General features: G+C 43.8%; 1 protein-coding gene across 1 annotated transcript in view; it reads right to left on the bottom strand.

Annotated features, from left to right (window-relative positions):
• LOC133960822 (zinc finger protein GLIS1) overlaps window positions 1-21657 on the bottom strand; it is a 73451-nt gene that overhangs the window by 21389 nt on the left and 30405 nt on the right. The window contains exons 4-5 of the mRNA XM_062395665.1: window positions 19942-21481; window positions 426-587 (exon numbers count right to left, since the gene is read on the bottom strand). Of these exons, the coding sequence (XP_062251649.1) occupies window positions 426-587; window positions 19942-21481 (1702 nt within the window). The remainder of the gene's footprint in view (window positions 1-425; window positions 588-19941; window positions 21482-21657) is intronic.

Genomic DNA, 21657 nt, shown 5'->3' with positions numbered 1-21657 from the left:
CTGCCAGTGCTGAGAGAGCAGGAATGCCCCACCACTCAGTGACTGACAGAAAACTGAAGTCTACCAATGCAAAGATGTGGAAATAAGGACTGAGGCTTGGATGGCTGCAGTGGAGGGGTAGAGTGTGAGCAAAGCTTTATTCAGGGATACACACCCACACGTATGTTGAGCTGAGAGTCAATTCCACTTCAGTTCAACATTCCTTTTTTTTTTTTTTTTAATTTGCACATAATATAATCCCTTAATGGATTTTATAGAATCAAACATTTACCGTCTATAATTTCATGCAGCCATCCTTTCTCTTTCGCAACACTCTGACCACCCAGACTATTCCAAGTGATGGCCTGGGAAAGTTAAAACGTTAATCTATGGTGAAACCTTGGGAGAAAGAGAAAGTGAGACAGAGCAGAGACTTGGTTTCTGACCGTGTCCAGGTGAGTGCGCTGGTGCTTGGCGCGGTCGCTGGAGTTGCTGAAAGCTTTCTGGCAGCCGGGGTGCTGGCACAGGTACGGCTTCTCTCCTGTGTGGCTCCGCAGGTGGATCTTCAGGTTCTCCAGACGGGAGAACGCTTTGTTACAGCCCTCGAACTGGAAGGGAGAGAGCACGCACACACACACACACACGCACACAATCAATATGACGCTGGCAAAGTCTGGCACAATGTGGGCTCTGTATATGTAGACATGTGTGACTCAGAAAGAAGTTGTCCCACTCTTCCCCTTGGCCTCTTGATCACTCACGCACGAACAAGGACTTCACTCTACACCGCATATTCAGGAATAGGGATGCTTAAGAACATGGGTGGTTCAATCAAGAGCATTTTTTCCACAGCTCTTGAATTACGCAGCCAGTCCGAGCACCTTTGTTTAAAACCACATCCTCACTTGAAAGACAGCGGCCTGCGTGACTGTACACCTGCCGCTATCTCCATGGCAGAGGGAACTGGAGTGTGTTGTGCGGCCTCGGTTAATGGACTGTAATGCATAGCATGAGATAAGTGTTCTGCTGCGTAGCGTACATTAGACATTGACAAGTGACAGTGACGGTAAACAAGCTGACCCGCCTCGGCCCATTTGATCCCGACCACTCAGCCAATGAACACCACAGATTTGTTAACACGTGAATGATTCATGAGGCTTCTCGTGTGTCCACTTCTGCTCTTGAGCAGAAAACGCAGCCGATTGGTTGAGGTCAAGACCCCCTACAGGGGCTGCTGTGTAAAGAGTCACACAGTGTATGGGTCGACAGGAGTTTGGGAAGCGTATAGCTCAATGTTATTAATATATTATATCTAAGTAGCACTAAAACCCTCAAACAACTAAGCTGGGACTTAACTGTCACAGGAGCAAGAGAGGGGCTTGTGTCAGGACTGTTCTGCACGGCCACATGTCTGTCTGCTCAATTGATAAAGAGTTTTGGGGGCTGATGCTGATGCTGATATTACTGAGTCTAACATTTACCGAAATATCAGCCGATATATAAAGAAAAAAGGAAACTATTCCTAAGATGTTATTGTGACAAAGAAATATAACTCGGGCTTGATATTCTATAATTTAACCATAAACTTATTATAAATAACTATAAATAAAGAAATAATACTAATAAAGAAAACACACAATATGAAAAAAAATGTAGCGATTGAAAGATAAACATAAAACAATCCAGGATCTTAATGATCATGATTAATCCCAGGGGCATATCTGAGAGTGACCCTGTACTGTCAGTAGCCTTAAAAAACTAAACATAAAAAAAAAAGCTAACTTTTTTGAAGTACAAAATATGCTTTAACAGGGATGATTTCTTTCAAAAATATTATCAATGATAGGTAGAAATCAAAGCAACTAGAATTTTCGGATGTTTACAGGAACAAAGGAACTAAAACACAGAAACTAAAGTAGGAAATAAAAGTCTTTCTTTTACTTTCCTGTTTGTGTTTAAACTGGATCAGAAAAAGAGTGAAGATTGGACAAACAAGACTGTTGACAGATGGCTACATTCAACACAGAATTTCACGCCGGGAGGTGACAGCACAATGTGATCCTGTTGTTCTTTTGTGTTTACTGTTCTGTGACTGATGTTTGAGTTAGATGTGATGAAGGAAAAGGAGACATGCGGAGGTGCAAAGTACTAACGTCTGCCTCTACAGCCACAGTCTGCTCAGCGTTTGACATTTATTTAATAATTTCAATTTCATCTCCTCTTTTCAAGCCAGTCGGGACATAACATTAATAAACATCAAGAAACATCCACCCCTGTTTCCAGAATTGACACTGGCAGCATATATTACCTCCTTACTTTGTGGATTAGGCTGAACACAAGCTGTAGCTGCTGCAGCGTCTGTGTTTGGACAGTTTGTACATGAACCATCAGAAAGTATTACCCACGTGCAGAAACAAAAGTTTGTTTCTGGTTTCTTTGGTCAAAACTTCCTGAGTTCTTCAAAGGGTTTGTGGTCCCATGAGAAACTCCCTGCAGTGGAGCAAAGATTTCTCTTATTTAAATATGCGTCAAGATGCAAGTCGTATTGTGCTATACGGGAGATGGGACAAAAAGTATTTATTCGTACTACGTCACAGAGACGAGATGGTGAGGTTAGGCCACTGAGGAGGCAGAAAGACGTTTGGTTTGATAATCGGAGCAACATCTCTGAGTATAAACTGTGCTGCAGAGGCTAGCCGGTCTCTACCGTCCATTGTACCCTGACCTTTAGTGAAGCCGGCTGACAACGGGTCGGGTTACCGCTAAGGAGAGAGTGACACCATTCCTGTAATGGGGCTTCAGCTTCATCTGGGCTCAATGTTCATCCCCGGCCTCCTTCATTCACTCACGCAGTACATGCAGGGCCTTCTATTCACTGAGGCTCCATTTAATATAGGCGAAACCTAAGCCTGTCATGGTAGAACTGTGTTAGGTGACCAGGCTGATCTGTGGGTGTGTATGCATGTGTGTGTGGCTCGGTGAGAGTCTTAATCTGCTCACTTATAGATAAACAACAAACATGAGGCTGCTACGAGTTTTGGGCAAATGAGTTTGAAAGCAAATGTTTCTCTCAACATGATCAAATGTCTATTTTCTAATTGGCAGATTATTTATGAGTTTACAAAGTTGACCTGAGCTCTGGTACTGAAATATTTTTACATTTCAAAAATGTCATACAGGCACTCCTATAACACCTTTACCCGAATTACATTGCAGACTAAAATGACCAAAACAATAATTCATATTGACAAATATCAGATTTAAGAATAATTGATTTGCACTACAGTTCCCTAAAATGCAACCTGCCAGCAATTTCCACACACTCAGATATCAGTTCGCTAAATCTGGCTTAATATATTAATATAAATATTGAAAAATGTAAGGCTGAAAAAAGAAAAAAAATCCTTGTTCCCCCACTCTCTCTTTACTAGACACTAGTGAAAATATCACACAGATTATTTCATATTTGATATCTGCCAATAGATCCCATCACCTGAATCTTACACGCTGGACCATTAAAGGCTAGTTTCAATAACTGACATTCGACAGCCAGTCCCGTGTTCAGGAGTTCAGCATAATTAGTGGCAAACAGTTGATTTGGACCAAGGTAACGTTCAAGTGTCGTTAAACTTAAGGCAATAAACTCGTTCCAAAGTTCTCCTGAGAAATGCATATAATTATCAAAGCCAAACATGCAGTTCAGAGGACTGGAATGAAGTATGAGGAAAATTCCTCGGCACCAGACGGACACACATAGTGCCCGGGCTGCAGCATAGTACTATGGAAAATGTCCATACGTGTTCATGTCGCACTGAGTTCTACAGCGGAAACATAGTAATTTTGAGTCGTGCCAATCAAATGCTTCGGTTGGAAACAAGAGAGCCAGGCCAGTCGGGAGAGCTTAGTGAAACTCTCAGTGCAGGGGAAGGTCCACGCTGCCGTACAGGTCATGACAGACACACTGCACGCTGCCTGCTGAAATACGGCGCCGGGGCATTTGAGTTTGGAAAACAAACATGGCTATTATTGACCTGCCAAAAGTGTGTATTTACGTATAAGGGAATAATCACTCTTTCATTGCTTTCTTTGCTGCAATATGAATTTGAGGCTCCGTGGAGGAAACTGTGTTAATCGTGGAGAGCGTGTTATTACTCAAGGAGTGTGAGGTTTTCCTACTTGCTAAGGAAACCAACAGGCAATGCCACCTCTGGGCATGGACATTACCCAGAAATCCTGTATGAAAATGTTGTGCTACAGTAAGATATTTTCTCGAGGGCAATCCTCTGGTTGAAATGACGTTTTTCAGTGAGTTCAGGCTTTGTCAACTTCATTTAGGATATTTGGACGATACTGCAGGTATTGAAAATGTTTTGACAGTATTGATTTTGGCAGTATGTGGTGTTATTCTGGTGAAGGAGTGACACATGACAAGTATATATTCCAGGTCCTGGGTCTGATTTATGTGTTAAGGCTGCGCAAATTGGAAAGAAAGAGAGATTTTGAGTATAAAGTCGTAATTTTACAAAGATGAAGTGGTAATATTATGACATATTAGTGATAAATTTGAGAGAATAAATTTGTATTATTACTAGAATAAAGTCAAAATTTTAAGTAACATGCCATTTTAGAAAGGGAATATTTAAAATCAGCCTGTTGCCTATGTTAGAATGAGGAATATGGAGCATGTTGTTTAATTGTAATTTAGTAATGAAATTTGACATATCAGCTCCACATTGTCAGTATAAGAAATTAAAATATTTTGAAAGAGACTATATCTATTCTGAAGAAAGAAGCACACAGACTAAGATGAAACCGCCTCTTTAGGGGAGAAAGAAGCACACAGACTAAGATGAAACCGCCTCTTTAGGGGAGAAGGAAAAGTCTGGTAGTGGTCGACTCTGTCCCTGGTTATATCTTTGTTTTTCAAAGAGGTTTCATAGTATCTTTCCTTAAACTTCATTTTTTCTATATTCACGTAACATTATGACTTTTTACATATAAATTAAATTACATCTGTATTTTTGTACGATAACAACCTAATTCTTTCTCATTATATATTTTCCATGTGGCCCTAATACTCATAATATACTACACTAAACTAAGTTACAAATATAGAGTTGATAAATCCAGTCCAAAAATAATAAACACAAGTTAAAGGGCATATGTCAGTGTGTCCTCTGTATGGTCTATAAGGAGGTTCCTAAAACATAAACTGTTTAGAGAGTAATGAGCACACAGGATAAAGTGGCATAAACAGAGAGCTGTGGAGGCTGAGGCGTCTGACACTGGAATCGATTTTACCTTTGATATTATCTGTGAAAACAGTTTAGACGACACTAATCACATTAATTGCTTTAAACATGTTTAGTTTTCCTCTCTGCAAACCTCCATCTAAGGTAAACCAGCAGATCACCACGCGAGGGGAGCGGGCACTGGCAGCGTGGAGGGATTTGAGCCCCCTCTGACACCAGTTTACTCTTTGAGTTAAGGGGTGTGTGTGTGTGTGTGTGTGTGTGTGGTGGGGGGTTCAGTAGCTCGGTAAACATTGGGGATGACAGCGGGGTCTTGACATGGCTGAAGGGGGCGAGAGTGGGTTGAAAGGGTGGACAGGCAGCTGATCACAACAGACAGATTATGGGCCCAGCATGCGAGCCGGTGGAGGTGCGGGCCGAGCCTGAGGCCTTCATGGGAAATGACTCCTGACTGGCAGGGAAAAGGCCAAACAGTGTCGTGGCTACAAGGCGGCAGTGTGCGGCTCTCTCCTCGCACGCGGCGGCTCATTAGCAGCCGGCAGCAGCTGCGGATGATGCAAACAAACCGGCCGTTATGGAGGGGTGTTGGACGGTGGATATATGGCCGCTGACATGTTGGACAGGAATCTGATTAAAGGCTTTAATGAATGGCGTAAGGAGAGATGGAGAGAATCAGAAGTAAGGGAATATCTGACTGTGGTCCTTTTAGACGAGGTCGTCACCGTCAGGACTAATTTGATTTTTTTCCCCGAGAATAAAATCCAGTATTTTCTCTAAGTGTTTCTCGTGTTACGACGGACGTGAGGGAATCCTTTGACATCTCCTTCAGCACTAATGTATCTCTCCAGCCGTGGGCAGTAATTCTAGATCGGAACTCTGACTAACGATGAGGAGATGTGATTCAACTGTTGGACTGCTAACTAGCATGAAATTCACTATTACTCATGTTCACTGGCCCCCCATCAAATAGAAAAGTTCTCAGAGTCTCCACTTATTTTTTTGGTTTCGTTGCTGTGATCGGTTTTACCCAACACATCCAGGCTCCTTCACTGCCAGGCCTGCCAGACACGATGAGGGGCAAAGAGCTTTGGTGGCAAAAGAGGACGCGGCCAAATAAAACATGTTATAAAGTGCCAATGCTCAAAAGCAGCCTGTATAACTTTACGAGTCTGAAAAGAAGGCGGTTGCTGGAACGAATCGGTTCATCACAAGGTGTCTTTCTCTGCGCCGACCGACGAGGAAAACCACCAACACTTTGGGATCTGTTCGGAGGGGGGGGGGGGGGGGGGGGGGGCGTGGAGCGGAGTGCTCCGGCTGCGGACGGGAGGAACATGTGCATTTAATCTGCCTGCTTCCAAATGCCCTGTGGCAACCACAGCAAAGAGCAGAACAACGTAAATGGATGAAATTATATCCATATGATTCAACGAGACAGCTAAGGAGAGGCAGGTTTCTCATGCGCTCCGTCAGGATACAAAATTAAACACAGCCCGGCTAAAACATTTGCATTACATAGTTTACACATATCATTTCCACTGTGGAGCGGGACCCTCTTAGCAGCCAGCTTCATCTGTTGTGAATAGGACTTTGATTTGAATTAAAGATAGCAATGGGCTCCTTTTTTGTTTTTTTCACAAGATAAATGAATTCATACACACCGACTTGGTTTTTCTTTGACGCATCTCTCCCCTCCCACCTCCTGCACTAAGCTTTGGGAAGTCTTGATTTATGACTGCTGAGATATGAGTCGACGGCGCAAATGACTAAACACGAGTGTTGTCCAGATGCGTATGCACAAGCGAGCTTAGTGAGAGCTGAGCCGATAAATTGGTGGGAGGAAGTAGTCATGTAAACGACTGGAGAAATTGTTCTTAACAGCCATTTTGCACTCATGCCTGAATAGTTTGGGGGCCAGATAAAAAAGTATGTGGATGGCACAACAGGAAGCGTTCCTATGATGACTAAATGAGGCTGCTCACATAATGAGCCGGCCCAGCTGCTCGGGCTGCCTCTCGCACACTCGTTTTGCTGGAGATTGAGGAGGAAGTGGCCATGATGGATCTGAACCCCTGCTCCCACCGCGGAGGCCCGGCTCCGGTGCGTGCCCTGCGTGGCGTCTCAACAACACGGCGAGGCTTCATGGAAGCACTTAACCTGTTGTGGATTCAGAGAGGCCTTCGTTCAAATGTCTACCAGCTCCGCGGCCCTGCATCAGATTAGGAGGGCTAAGATGTGATTTCCTCTCGGGCCGGGCAGCCTGGGGTTTACCGGTTCACCAGGTTGAGGGAGGAAAAAAGGAAAACAGGGTCACATTCTCAAAGAGATGAAGCAGACTGACGAAGGGGGGGGGGGGGGCGGGTATGTTGCGTCTTATCATGTAGCGTTAGCACAGAACAAAACCGACATCCAACCTAATTCTTCTGAATAAAATGTTCCTTCTGGGCAAAAGCTCAGGGTGTCAGATCATTTCCATCCAGACATGCTTCACACTGAACTGTACCAGCAGAGGTCCCTGCCTGTAAAAAAAACCCACTGGATTGTGTTTCTCATCGTATCCACGTTCCCTTCGTGGACTGAAAGATGAGAAAGATTTATGGTACAGTTACGAATGAATAAGGAATAAATAACCGCCGAATATTTGCTGGGTTACATCTTCGTTTACGCGAGGCTGTGACCTCCCCTTCAGTTAGCATGAGAGCCGTCCCACCGGCTCGTGAGAATTTATTCTCACGAGCAGCCTCGACCATTTATAACGGCTAATTAGAGTGCAACACAAACCTTTCCAGTGCCACAGCCATTAGTAACCATCAAGGCATTAATTATAAAAACCCATTCACGAAATCCAAACCCGCCCATGAAAAAGACAGTCTGAGGGTTACACAATGAAAATCCTAAACATGATCTGTGTTCTGAGCCGGCGCCTGGACTGATGTTACTGGCGGTCAATGCTGGATCCCCGCCGGACGGGCCCCGAGCTACGGCGTCCTCTGACAAGCGGACTCCAATCTGTCCGGCGCCTCTCTCTCACACCTGACTCCGTTCTCGCGCTCGCTTTCTCTGCTCGTCTCTCTCGCTCCTCTCTGTTCTACTGCCTCCTGACAGCGGGCTCCTCTCACGCCAGAACAACAATGGAGTGTTACTGTGTATAACTCAACACGCTGCACGACTCGGTTCGATATCAGTGGTACCGACGGATGACGGATGGAAATCAAGCAAAGGCCATTAATGAGAATAGCTTTATATTAAATAGCTCCACTTTATTGGTGTTTTGTTGGATTGAGCTCTGAGGCTTAGATTTGATTTCTTTCCTCCACCCCTCCTGCATGAGTCCACACGTCTAATAACCTTAAAGCTTCACTGAGGACCTTTACATGCGGACATCTCTTATGCCCTGTCCGCTCTGATGAAGATGTTTTGCAAAGTGATCTTTCTTATCTGTATTTGAGCCTCTCGTCCCAACCACATGAAAACAATTTTCAAAAACGTAAGTGTCTGTGTATACGTCTGAACATGTAAAACGGAGCATTTCCAAAACTTAATTTGCACAGTGTATACTGATACTTTATCTATTACATACATAGCACTTTGGGCCATGTGCCATAAAGGCCTCGTATTAGGTGAAGAAACAAACGTCTATTCGATATACGTAAAGAAATAAGTGAAAAAATTTGGAGCTACTATGTTTTAGTTTTGATCTTACTGATGAGCTCACTGAGCATGCTCACGATCATTCATTTCTCTTATTTGATGGATGGTTGACGTACATCTTATTGCCATCTACTGGTCTGGCATGCTCCTTTGAGCGCTTGTAGTTGTGTTCTTGTCGGGCCAAGATATTTACTTTAACAAAGTTCGTGGATGGAGATTTCTTTTTAAACAGAGGGGAAAATATCTGTACAAAAATAATCCACAGTGTTGTAGACAAGGTTTAAATCACAAGAAAGAAAGAGGTAAGCTTTCTCTTTTTTACTTTAACATTCTTCTCTACAGATATTAACCTAGGTTGGAAATTGTCAAAACGACAAGAAAATATGCAGCACTACTTTTTTTAAAGTGTGCGACATGTCTTGTGACTGTATTTCATTTTGGTCTACTGAGGCTGCTGGTTAAGGAGAAAGTGGCATATTTGGTTGTTACCGCAGGTCTGGAAAGATGCCACTGACAACAACTCCTGACATTAACTGTTCGTTTACTTGGAAAAAAATACCACACCACCACCAAACCGAAGCACCAGTCCAGAAAACCAAAGTACTTTGCTGGAAGCTAAAACACTTTTACACATTGTATTTCGGGCACGGCCAGACGACGTGTTTTGCTAACACCATTATTTTAATTATATTTTTCAGATAAATAAGACCAGGGGCGCTCTTCTCGGCTGCAGCCCCACTTTGTGATTTCAGCTGATGAGAAACATTTCTGTTTTTAAATGCTGCCTACTGGCTTAATATCCTGTGTGAAAACTTGATATAATGAACACCACGGTTGAAGTCACAGTGTTCCTGAATTGTACAGACTTGTTAGGTCAATAAATAAAAAGCCTGTCTCCCTTTTTTGGCAAACCGTTCGTTCTCCACACAAGTCAAGAGTTGACACAGCTGCCTCAAGGCGCATGCCTACTGTAGCATACAATGGCAACTCTATAACTCTGATGTGACAACAAATAAACACTACAGAAGCCCAGGGGGGTTGCCAAGCCAAATACCTAGATGCCAGAAGCACTATGGTCTTCAGACGGAAAACATGCCAGCGAAATTAAACAATGGGTCAACATGGCATCGTGATCGACACCAGCCCCAGGACTCGAGCGAGGGCGAAAGGAAAGAGCATACCTTTATGAAACCCTCTGGAGGGGGACCAGACCACAAAGCCTTCTGGGTAAAAAAAAACAAAAAAAAGCTGCTGCCCAAGAAAATGTGGTGCAACTGAGATGCCATGGTGCCCCTTGATTTGTTCACTCCTCAGCTCTGCATGGTTTTGCTCTTTCCTCCTCTCTGTAGGTTTCGGGCCCCAGTTTCCAGTCATGTGGATACGCCTGGCTGCAATATATCAGACTGGCTCGACACTGCATGTCGAGCCCCATCAAGTCCCATCACGGCTCAGTCCGTCACAGTGAGCACATCGTCATTCATTCACGTTGCAACTTATCAATTCAGCAAATTTCAAATTACTAAATTTATTCCACAACAACACATTCATACAGGAACACAGGTTAATTTGAGAGTAGAACCAACTCTGGTCCAGTGCACTTACGACGGACTCGAGCGACTCAAGCACTGGCAGAGATCCTGATGTTCCACCAATCGCTGATATCTTTGGTAAACATTTTCATATTTATGGAATATTTCCTTCAAACGGTTTTCATCAGACATATGTTGATGTTAGCGGTAATACGAGTCCGAGCCCGGCACTCACTGATCCCGCACAATTTGCCAGTTAGTTAGAGTGCAGGCACTCTGCTGTACAGCGTTTTTTCCTCATATACAGTATTTATTTCCTAGCTGCACTTCAAATCATGCATGTCCTAATCTTAATTTCTTGGCCTTAAACAGGGGAAACTGGCAAATGGATGATACTGATATCTTTATTTGTTTTGCAACTGACGAGGATGCACCACGAGCAGATGACGTTTGAGTGACGGCTGCTGTTTACTGTCGAGGCTGCAACAGAGCAAAAAACAAAAGGAGGTACTCTGACGTAAAAGAAAAAAAAAGAAGCTTCTTACTTGTACCGTAATGTTAAACTAATTCCCGAGCCGAACGGATCGAACGAGAACCAGATGTTATTTTGTTCTTTTTTCAGAAGTTTCTGGAGATAGTTAGAGATCATTGGGGTGTAAAACAGGGGGAGGTAAATCCCAGCCTAAATATCAGTCCCTGTCGTGCCAGTTCTGCTGCGTCACACAACCATAAAATAAAAGTAATAAGAAATTGTATCATTGTGTGTATCATCTCTTCATACAGTACTTCCCACGGTCTCTCTTTCTCTTTTTGCCCCATGTCGCTCTCATTATCAATCATCACAGTCAATGTGGTTTTGGTGAAGTGTCACGGTTTCGTTGTGCCATTTAACAACACAGTCCACGCCTCAGGATTTGACTTGGATCTTTCCCCCGGGCGCTTGTTCACTCTATTCACTCTCACTCGGATTTTTGAAAACACACTTGACAGTGCAAACGAACAAACACACACACACACACACACACACGCCTCAGCCTGGAGAGCCGGTTTCACAAACTCTGCAACTGTAAAAGCACAGCCTCCCTAACGCTTTTAAAAAATGCTCTCAGGTCCACATTCAGCGAATAGCCCACTGCTTGTCACGCGTAACACCTTGTGATGAATTCTGCAAAAATGTATTATTTTTCTCGGGGGATGACATCAGTAGAAAAGCAGAAGTGAATTGCCTGTCTGTCTCCGGCTCTTTCAACCGTCACTTCTTTTCTCAAACATCCAAATTAAACCCGGCACGCCGACCACAGAGAACCACAGGGCATAATTTAAACTTGACACCATAAATGTAAACACATCTTTCGCTACATAATTTATCCATACTTCTCTCCATGTTTATTCTGCACGGTAGCAACTCACTTTCTCATGTATATTAGCTATGGGTCTAGCCTGGTGTGGTATGGTGGGCGTCAGGCTGTGTTTAAATGTCCTTCTTGTTGCCTATTCGTTGGATGACATGAGGCGGTATGGAATAGATGTTACTCTGGAACATTCTACGCAGCGCCCACTCCCACACTGACAAGTCAGCTGAAACAAAAACAAACAATTAACCTCTGTTCGGCAGACACATGGCACACACAGGCAGCCGACCTGTCCAGTGGGTATGTTTGCTGAATGGCTGCTGTGGCACAAACTGTGTCCTGGCACAAAGCGAGGCCAGTGTGTGAACGTGAGGAGTGGGCGAGGAAGGTGGCCTCGGAGCAGAGAGGCGCTGTTATGGCTTTGGCTCGTACAATGCCACAAAAATACTTTGGCTATAATTATCCATTTGACTGTGGAGGAGAACCGTATCGGTACACCCCCACAATACACATGATCCACGACAGCACACAGCCAACAGGCACTACCGTTCAGCTCTGACAACCAAGTCAGATTGTAAGAGTCAAGAGGGGACCCTCTCTCTGCTGCGTCCCTGTAACAGACCCCCTGAACATGACCGGGATCCCAAACACACACCCCACCTTCATCTCTCCCATGTATTAGTAAACTGATCTGGCTCAGCAGCTAGGTTAAACTGATTAGGGTTTTGGATGGGACACAATTATGACAGAATCTCTATGTAACGTATAACCAGGGCGCTGCCCTGGGTCTTCAGGTTTCCGATACAGATCATGATTAAATGTTAAGGAAATTGGGGAAACTCAAAATATTGCATTCCAGACAAATGCAATTAAAGTGTATCACATGTAGCAAATCCCCCATGCTTTGATACCTGGTTAGGAGGTTGAAAGCGAGGTAGCTGCAGCTGTTTGACCTTTCTGTAGTTGAGTTCAGTTCGGCAGCGTATAATATTTTCAAGAAATGCTCCACTGAATGAGGATCCTACATGTTATGTTGAATTTTGGTTTATTGATGTAGTTTTGAAGTGAAACCAGAGCATTGAGAAACAGATCCTGACAGCCCATATACAACATGACGGACAGCTACAGGTTTCCATGGATGTTATAAACCATGGGTGAGCAATCCAAACAAAAATCTGCTCATATTGTTTATAAACTGAAAAGGTTTCTGCTGTTTCCTTCCGTGGCTGCACATAATGCATGTCCTTTCTCAATGATCCCAAAGAAATCTACTAGAGTTAATGAGATCAAGGAGATGTGAGACCTGAGTGTGTTGTCCTGAGCAAGAAAATATCATGCAAAACAACATTTACATTTTGTACTGTGGTGGAAACCAGGATAATAAGCAAGTTCCTGTTTACTTGAAGATGTGAATTGTTATGGCGACGCCAGGCCAGTACTTAACCATTCTGCACTCAGAAGGAAATAACACAAGCTGTGCACCACTGGAGATCCATCAAACCGTATCCTTGAAAATGGAAAGTTCACAAAGAGAAAGAAAAATCGGCTTCAAACTTTTATCACTTGACTCAGGTGTGAGACATTCCTCCATTTCTGTTGTGCATTGCTTTGGACGCATCAGTCAGGGAAGTTAACTTTATCCTGATTGAAAAATGTAAAACTTTTGGAGGTTTTAAATCTTGAAGGAAAGTAAATAATTAAAGTAGAATATTTTGAATCAAATTAACATAATACAAAGTTAAATGAGCTGATTAACAGTATTTATATATATATTGTTTATTGTTCTTTTTCTTTTACATTTGCCTTTCGGGCCAGGCCACTCATCAACGTGGCATATTGTTCATGTCATAAAGCGACAATGTAAATAACCAATTAACTGTTTAAAAAAAATGCATAGCCATTCAGATCAAATATATTTCAATTACAATTGATCTGTCGATGCAGGAAGTGTTGAGTGTATCGAAGCAATCCTTAATTCAGATCCGAATGATAGATAGTGGGAAAGAAAGAGGGAGTAAAAGTTGGGGTGATGTTAGAGGGGTTGTGGAGCACTGGACTAAATTACTGCGGGAGATTGACTGGAAAACTTTTTCAGCCTGACAAGGAACTGGCCTGGGCTGCTCAACAAGGAAAACATCTATCCAGGGCTTTCATTCCTATCCAGAACATCAGTCGCACAGCCCCTCCGCCAGCAGTTTCATCATACCAATATCACATATGGCCGGCGTTGTGTTACTATTAGCATGACGACTGCCCTGCCAAGCAGCACAGCCAAACTGACAGGAAGACAGAGAGGATAACCACAGGATGGGATTAAGGGTTCGTAGAGTGAAATTAGACTATCTAGCTACCTGATGAACTCATTTGCCTGGGGAATGACTGACAAAGCTAATTCAGAAAATTATTTAATGGGGAGCAGAAGCAGATAAAGTGCTATAAGTCTATCCGTGCCAGGTCCTTAGGTGAGCCTGATAAGGTCTTTGCATTCGTGCCAACTGCACAGACTCGAGGAGCTCTGTTTCAGCAGTTACTACTGACACACTGAATCAATGCCTGTTGAACCTGATTACTTTAAATGAGCCATATACGGACCATGGTTGTGTGTATATGTGTGTGTGTATGTGTGTGTGAAGCCTGAGGAACCCCTCAGCATATCTGCTTCATATTATATGTTTTTGTTAATTTTATGAATTTCTATGCCTATTCTATTGTTTGGAAACTGAGTCCATGAACATGGTCAAAACACATATGTATCCCAAACATGCAACATAGCTACCGGTTTTAAATGCAGATTGGGGAGAGGCGGTGGTCTAGTGGCAGAAACTTGGACAGAAAAGGTCTCTGGTTCGTCTCTGGTTCGTCTCTGGTTCGACTCCATGGAGAGACCACAAAAGACAAACCTGGATTGATCTGCCCAATAATCCAAGAGGATTCTCCCTACCCTGTCTAGTACCCCTGAGCAAGGCACCTCACTCCACCAACATCTGCTCCCCGGGCGCCGTACATGGTCGCTCACTGCTCTGTGTGTCCTGCACCAGATGGGTCAAAAGCAGAGGTTAAATTTCCCTACCTGCCAGTGCATGTCTGTGCATGTCTGTGCATGTGTTTGGGACAAATAAATGCATGTTAATCTTAATTCCATTGTATGGTAGTGCCACTTTGTACAGCAACAGTAAGCACAAAGACAAACATATCGACAAGTGGATAAACAAATAAATAAAAATGGCTCTTACGTGTGGTATCCACGTCCTACTACCTTTCTTATTCACCTCGTTTTATAGCATCAAATATCTAAGTAAAACCAAACTTAGTGGGAGAATTAACAAACAGTGTAATACTATCTACCTAAAATTACTGGTTAGGTTGGTCTGGTCCAAGATCCAACCACTAACATGGAGGAGGCAGGATTTTTGACCAACATTGCAGCCAGCCACCAGGGGGCACTCAAGATGTTTTTGCATCAATTATGTGGAACTGTCCTGTCGTCCGTCTCTACATACAGTCTATGCTAAAAGAATGACGAGCTACTTTAAAGAATGATAAAAACTGCTTTACATTTAGTTTTCCTATTTCCTTAAAAGCCAAGCACCGAAATAACAGTTCTTCTGTGTTTATTTGAGTGTCAATTGCTCTGCAGGATTATCTGAAAGTGAACCATGCTTCACCACAGGTAATTCTGGGCCCCAGTGGTTCTGAAGTTATGACCTCAGAGATCATGGCAGCTAAACTGTCCAGACAGGCCCGAGTGTCGGAAGCTCACGTGGGTACAAACCCATTAATATCAACGTCACTCGCCACCTGCGCGCGGTGCCCAGACCGCTCCAGTTTCAGGCGGCATTCAGAGGAAAAGTCAGGTCATGTGCTGCTGAGCCTCAGTTTTAATTTGCTAATGGCGCTCCCTGTTTCATCTCCTGCATTTGAGCTGATTGCTCACAAAAGACTCCATTTACCCCTGAGAAGACACGCCATCTTGGCACCAGCCGCCGCTCGAGGTCTCAGCGTCTGCTGCCGAGGGATTTTGCCGCTCGTTCTCTTCCAAAAGTCAGTCTAGTAAATCTAAATATATATGTTTGCTGGTTTCACACCAGTGAAGGAAAAAAAGATTCCATGATCTACGCCAGAGTCTCAACATCCAACTTTCCTTCAACAAGTGGTTTGACTGAGTGTGTCAGTGAGTGTGAGTGTTTTGATGTTTGTCTTTACGGGTGCACGTGTGCCTGTTTTTGGACAGGGCCCCGGTGAGCTGCTAATGCCAAATGTTGTCTCATTGTGAAACGGACAGGTGGCTATCTATCTCACCTTTGCTCAAAACATTAGATAAACACTAAAATATTTTGATCTACATTTTTTTGGATTTTTTGGGTTTCTTTTTTAAATAACAATGGGAGAGAAATTAGTCACCTTAATCAAATAAATATAATGCTGTAAACTCCTATGGGCATGCCGCACTATAAAAACATGTGTCTCTGCACTTATAAGTCACATTAAGATCACCTTATGTTACGTCCATAAAATTTAATGAGCATGCCTCTATGAATTTGTCGAGGTGCCAGGTGCAAAAATACATTTTTTAATGAAACCTTCATTTTGTATCCAAGCGTAACATTGTCTAAATAAATTATTACCATTGGTCTTTACATAACATAATACACCCAAACTGTGGTGTTGTTACAATTTCCAAAAAGCTTCTTACTAAGAAATTGTATATATATGTACAGGGAGACCACTGAATCATTTTTAATACCTCGAACTGCTGACTACATTCTTCATCCCGCAACAACATAACCTCCTCTAATACAATTTAAAGCACAGCCCTCTTTTGTTTTTGAAAATCTTAATTTTACGAGTACATTTTCCCCCTGATATGTGACCGAGTCTGCTGATCCAAACATACCAAATAAAGTGGAGAGCGCAGCCCCCCTCCCCTGAAGTTAGTCTGCCATGTAAAAACTCTTGTCCCCTCAGCAGCCTCACTGCTTTGGGAGGATATTTTTTTCACAGCGCGGCCTTCAGATGCTTCAAATCCGCTGGACCGCGACTCTGACGAAGCAGAACAATATCAAAGTCTAGGACTATGTCAGGGCTTCTCCTGCTGGATATATTTTTAATATTTATGCAGACACTGGAAAAAAATGCAATAATCTAAAACAACAAGTGAATTAGGCATGAAACACAACAGGATATTGCAGAGAGATTATGTTGTTTCCTTTCGCCCTTGTGTCCGTCTTTGCCTGCCTGCCCTGCACAACTGCCCAGGGCAGCCTTTAATTGGGAAGCAGAGGGAACTGAACATGTTTTCTTCCGAGGCAGAAGTTTTACATCAGACATCTCCATGTGGAGGAAACTCCTTTTTTCTAATGAAGACTTTCTGAAAATATTATAGACTGTGGTACAGACTGTGACACACATGATTTGTGATAATGACGTTTTACAGCCGAACCATAGCATGAAGCAAATTCTGTTCAGCTGTTTTAAATATATATATATATATATATATATATATATATATCTACAGATATGGATGTGAAGGGAGCCTTGCTTCATGAGCACCCACTGGAGTCTGCTGCAGGAAAGATAATAAAGGGATTAGCCCTGGTTTTTCTAGGGCATTTGGTCCTAAAACAGAATGTCTCATCTGCTTCCTCCATGTGAATAGCTTAAATTCTTCAGTGTCTTTGTCTACTGCACGAGCGTCACAAGTAAGGAAAAAAAAACAAGGCCTTGGGACAGACACAACTGAAACACACAAGGATGCACACGCTTTTAAGACACACACTGTTTCCTTTAAGTACAGAGCACTTACTTAAATGTGTATAGACTCTATACAAACACAAACACACTTACAAATACACACAAGGAGCATGTTTATTTTCTCTGGCACTGCACATTTATCTGCTGAAGTCCCAGCTCAACATAAATTCAATCCCCGCTGATTAGACGTGTTGATTCAAGCTTGAAAACATTTCAAATTTCGGTTTATGTTCTGTTGGAAAAAGAAGAAGTGTTACAACCCAACGCACTGTACACCGAATCAATACTTCCTATTGTGAGCGTCAATGGAAACAATTTCCCCATTTTCAAGTTGCTGCATGGCTGCAAATGTGTGTGTGTGTGTGTGTTTGATATGAGGGTGATTAGTTAGGATGTGTAGCAGAGTTTCACAGCCCGTCATGTCCGCAGATAGAATCCAGCGGCTTGTCCACACTGAGCCAAATTGTTCCAGTGTTAACATATGGCAAACATCTCCACACATGCACATACACACACACACGTTCACATACACATACAAACATGTGTCAACCAAATGTAACTAAGGTACTAAATGGAGTAAAGAAACCTGCACAATGCTCCAAAGAGCAGCAACGACAGAGAATATAACACACCTAAAGTAGAATTACAATGGCATGTCACATTTTTTTTAATGTATTATATATAAGTCTTTACTTAACCCGGTTTGTCCCGAATGAGATATAAGATCTATTTTACAAGGGAGACTAACAGCAATACAGTTTAAACAGTAGAAGCAATTACGAGACACATAGATTATTAACATTATTAACATTTTGTTCAATGCTAGTTAAGTTTTGAGGCAGAAAAATCTGTAACTTATTCCTAGCATTAGGTGCCGAAAGCTTATTCTTCTTCAATGTTTTTACTCCAGACTTTGGAGACAACAAATGAATGTGCAAACTGTCCACAGAACAAAGACTATCACTTCGGTGATTCCAATTTAAAAGAGAAGATAAATAGTTGGGAGATTTAAAGGGTTTAAATATAAACACAGACCTATGAGGTGGGTGACGCACACCTAAGGGAGACCAATTTGCTTTTGAGTAAATGGTGAGTAAGAGAACAATAATTTGTAATGAATCTCATTGCCACATGATAAATGTGAAGAGAATGAGCTGAGGTGTTCATGATCAACACATCTCCATTGTCAACAAGAGGTAAAAAGGACATTTCTGTTGAGAACAGCAGTTTTACATTTGCTTTAAAAACCTTTCTTCTCTGTCCACTCTCCAAGACGGCAGCAAATTACCTCCAAACCTTTCAGTTCACACTGACTGTGTGTTTCGAGAACAACTTCAGGTGAGTTTGTGTGTTTTTGGCTCTGCTCAGCTTTAAGCTCAGATGAGATTTAAAAAGTATCTGAATCTCTTATTCTACACTGTTTCATGAAATACAACTTCCTTTTAAATGTTTCTCACTGCAGCTCATTTCCAAAGCCACTGTTATTTAGGAAAATAAACCTGACCTTTGGAAAAAAAAAGGGCCTTGAGATAAAACAGGTGTTGCAACAATATTGCAGACTCAGTTCTTCAGTAATTAGGATTTGGACGTGGTTCCCGAGCTTGAGGAGGAACTCTTCTGACAGGGGCTTTCGGGTGAAGCCGTGAATTGAGCAAGACTACAGCGAACGTTACCTACGCTCCCTCTGCTGCTCCCTTCTCCAGACTACTACATTTCTCCCCATGTTTGGCTTGGACATGAAGCAAATTCACTTAATACTTGTGGGACAGCTCAACGTTTAAAGCTCCCATTTAAGCGGATCAAGTGTATGCATTGTTTGGTTATGTTAACCATATGTGTTGGCTTTTCATGATCTGAATCCCCGCTCAAAAAAACAAAAGTGCTGGTGAAAATAAACATGGGATCGCCCTACACAAATTGTGGACTAATTGTGTATTTGGACTAAGTCACTCTTAAGGTTGGAGGGCTTTTTCCATTTGCTAAGGGACGTGGGGGAAACGACAGCTTGACGTTGATTAGTGTGTTGACTTGTGGAATTGGAGCCTTACCTGTAAAGAATACAACCACAAGATCTATTTATACTAACAAAGTGGTGGTACTCTCACAACAGCTCAACATCTTCAGTGGAATTCTTTTTTTCTGCTAAAAATACAGGAATTACAATCATAAGTTGCTGTTGAAAAGTAATCAGCAATGAAGCAAGTCCAGTCTTGTTTTTGGACGCGATCATCACATATCTTATTGAGGAAAAATGAATCTCCATAGACTGTTTTCCTCTGTGAAGAACGCTCAAATGTTTCATTCAGACATTTTTAACAGGTCGCTGCAATTATGAGACAAACATACTAAATGTGATGTGTGGTGAATATACGTGACCGCGGTGTTTGGTGAGTTGTACGTGGAGCATTTCAGTGGTTCATGAAGACTCACCATACACTTGTTGGGTTTCTCTCCAGAGTGGACCCTCATGTGAATGAGCAGCTTGTAGCGCGCATTAAAGGGCTTGTAGCGGCGAATGCAACCCGCCCAGAAACAGGTGAAGTCTTCACCTTTGCGCTGGTCGATGTGCACCTTCTCAATATGCCTCACCAGCTCCTCCTGCTGCTCGTACGCAGCGCTGCAGTCAATCCAGCGACAGACCTGCTTATCACCCAGCACTCCTCCAATGGCCTCCTCCTGCTCTACGGCGGTGTGAGATCCAGGAGCTCCTCCGGAGGTCTGTTTGTGTCCCAGAGATGAGGCCGGTGCTGTTTGCTGGCTCAGGTTGTGCAGCAGGCCCCCAGGGCTGGGCCCCACGTACTGGTGCAGGTGGTAGGGCGGAGGCATGGCAGGTCGAGGGGGGTGGTGGGGGTGACGGAGGTGTCCACTGCGACCACTCAAATGATGGTGATAGTGGTGCTGAAAGAGTTCGTCTTCACTCGGAGAGAAATCATCGAGGGGCTCCTGTTTGAGGGCAGCCCCAGATCGTTGGCCTCCGTCCAGGAGGACCCCAGCTTCAGGCCCTGAATGCAATGTCCCAGACATCAGGGCCCCACTCATCAGTAGCCCAAGCCCGTCCGAGCCTGCCGCGCCTCCCCCGGCTGCTCCTCCAGCCCCACGCCCCTGCAGCATGGAGCCCGGCTCCTCACACAGCCCCTGGCTTAGCCCCTGGCCCTGCTCAGGCTCCTCTGATGACACCGAAGAGGAGGATGTGGAGGAGGAGGCGGAAAGGGACAGCAGGCAGGTGGCAGGTGATGACAGATGACAGTTCTCGTGTACCGTGGGTTGCTGGGGGCTGCCTCGAGGTGGGGGCCTCTGGAGGGCTTCCTGTGAGCAGGAGTTAGAGGGTGGGGACGTAGAAGAGGAGGAGGAAGAGGAGGAGAAGCCGGCACTTCTGGTGTGGCTGGTTGAAAGGTTAGAACGTAACCCGTTGATGCAAGCCACCATCGACATCTGGGAGGAGGAGCAGATGATGGCGGTGATATTGATCTCCTTGGAATCAGCGCCAGAACCTGATGGGGAACTAGTGGCGCCAACACTGCCCGTGCCAGCAGCAGCGGTAGACTGCGCAGCCAGGGACAGGCAGTGTCTCTTCAGAGTGTTCGCACTGAGCTGCCGCGCTGAATGACGGGAGCCAGTTGGAGACAAAGCCAGCGGGGAGGAGCCATCTTCATTATTAAACGATTGAACTGCGTCTCTTGACGCAGCACCACCAACACCGCCTGCTGCACATACGCCGCTACCATTGTTGCTAGCATGCGGAGCTCCAACTGTCACATCCCTTGGCACCACCAAACCTTGTCCTACTCTACAGTTTTGAAACACGGCCTGAGACGTGCTGTTGACTCTCGACCCTGTGCTGGAGATTTTATAGCCCATCGAGTTCTCCTGTTTGATTATGTAAGGGAGAGAGGAGCGAGTCGCACTGGCACTGCCGCAGCCGAGGCCAGGTGAGGCCCCTGACAGGGTCGTCTGGAAGGCAGAGGAGGATCTGCAATGAGAAAAACACACAGAGAGGAATATGAGCGCTATTCGATCGTAGGCTGATGACAGATGCAGATTGGTCATCCTTCCCACCAGCAGCACTGTCAGAATTTTGCCTTCTGCTTCCTCCGAAAATATGCCTCTCAGTTTATATAAAAACCATGTCATCTCAAATTAGTCCCA

This window comes from Platichthys flesus, chromosome 9 (genome assembly GCF_949316205.1).
Source record: "Platichthys flesus chromosome 9, fPlaFle2.1, whole genome shotgun sequence".
NCBI lineage: Eukaryota > Metazoa > Chordata > Actinopteri > Pleuronectiformes > Pleuronectidae > Platichthys > Platichthys flesus.
Note: the sequence above shows the minus strand (reverse complement) of the source record. Positions and strands in the feature narration are given on the sequence as shown.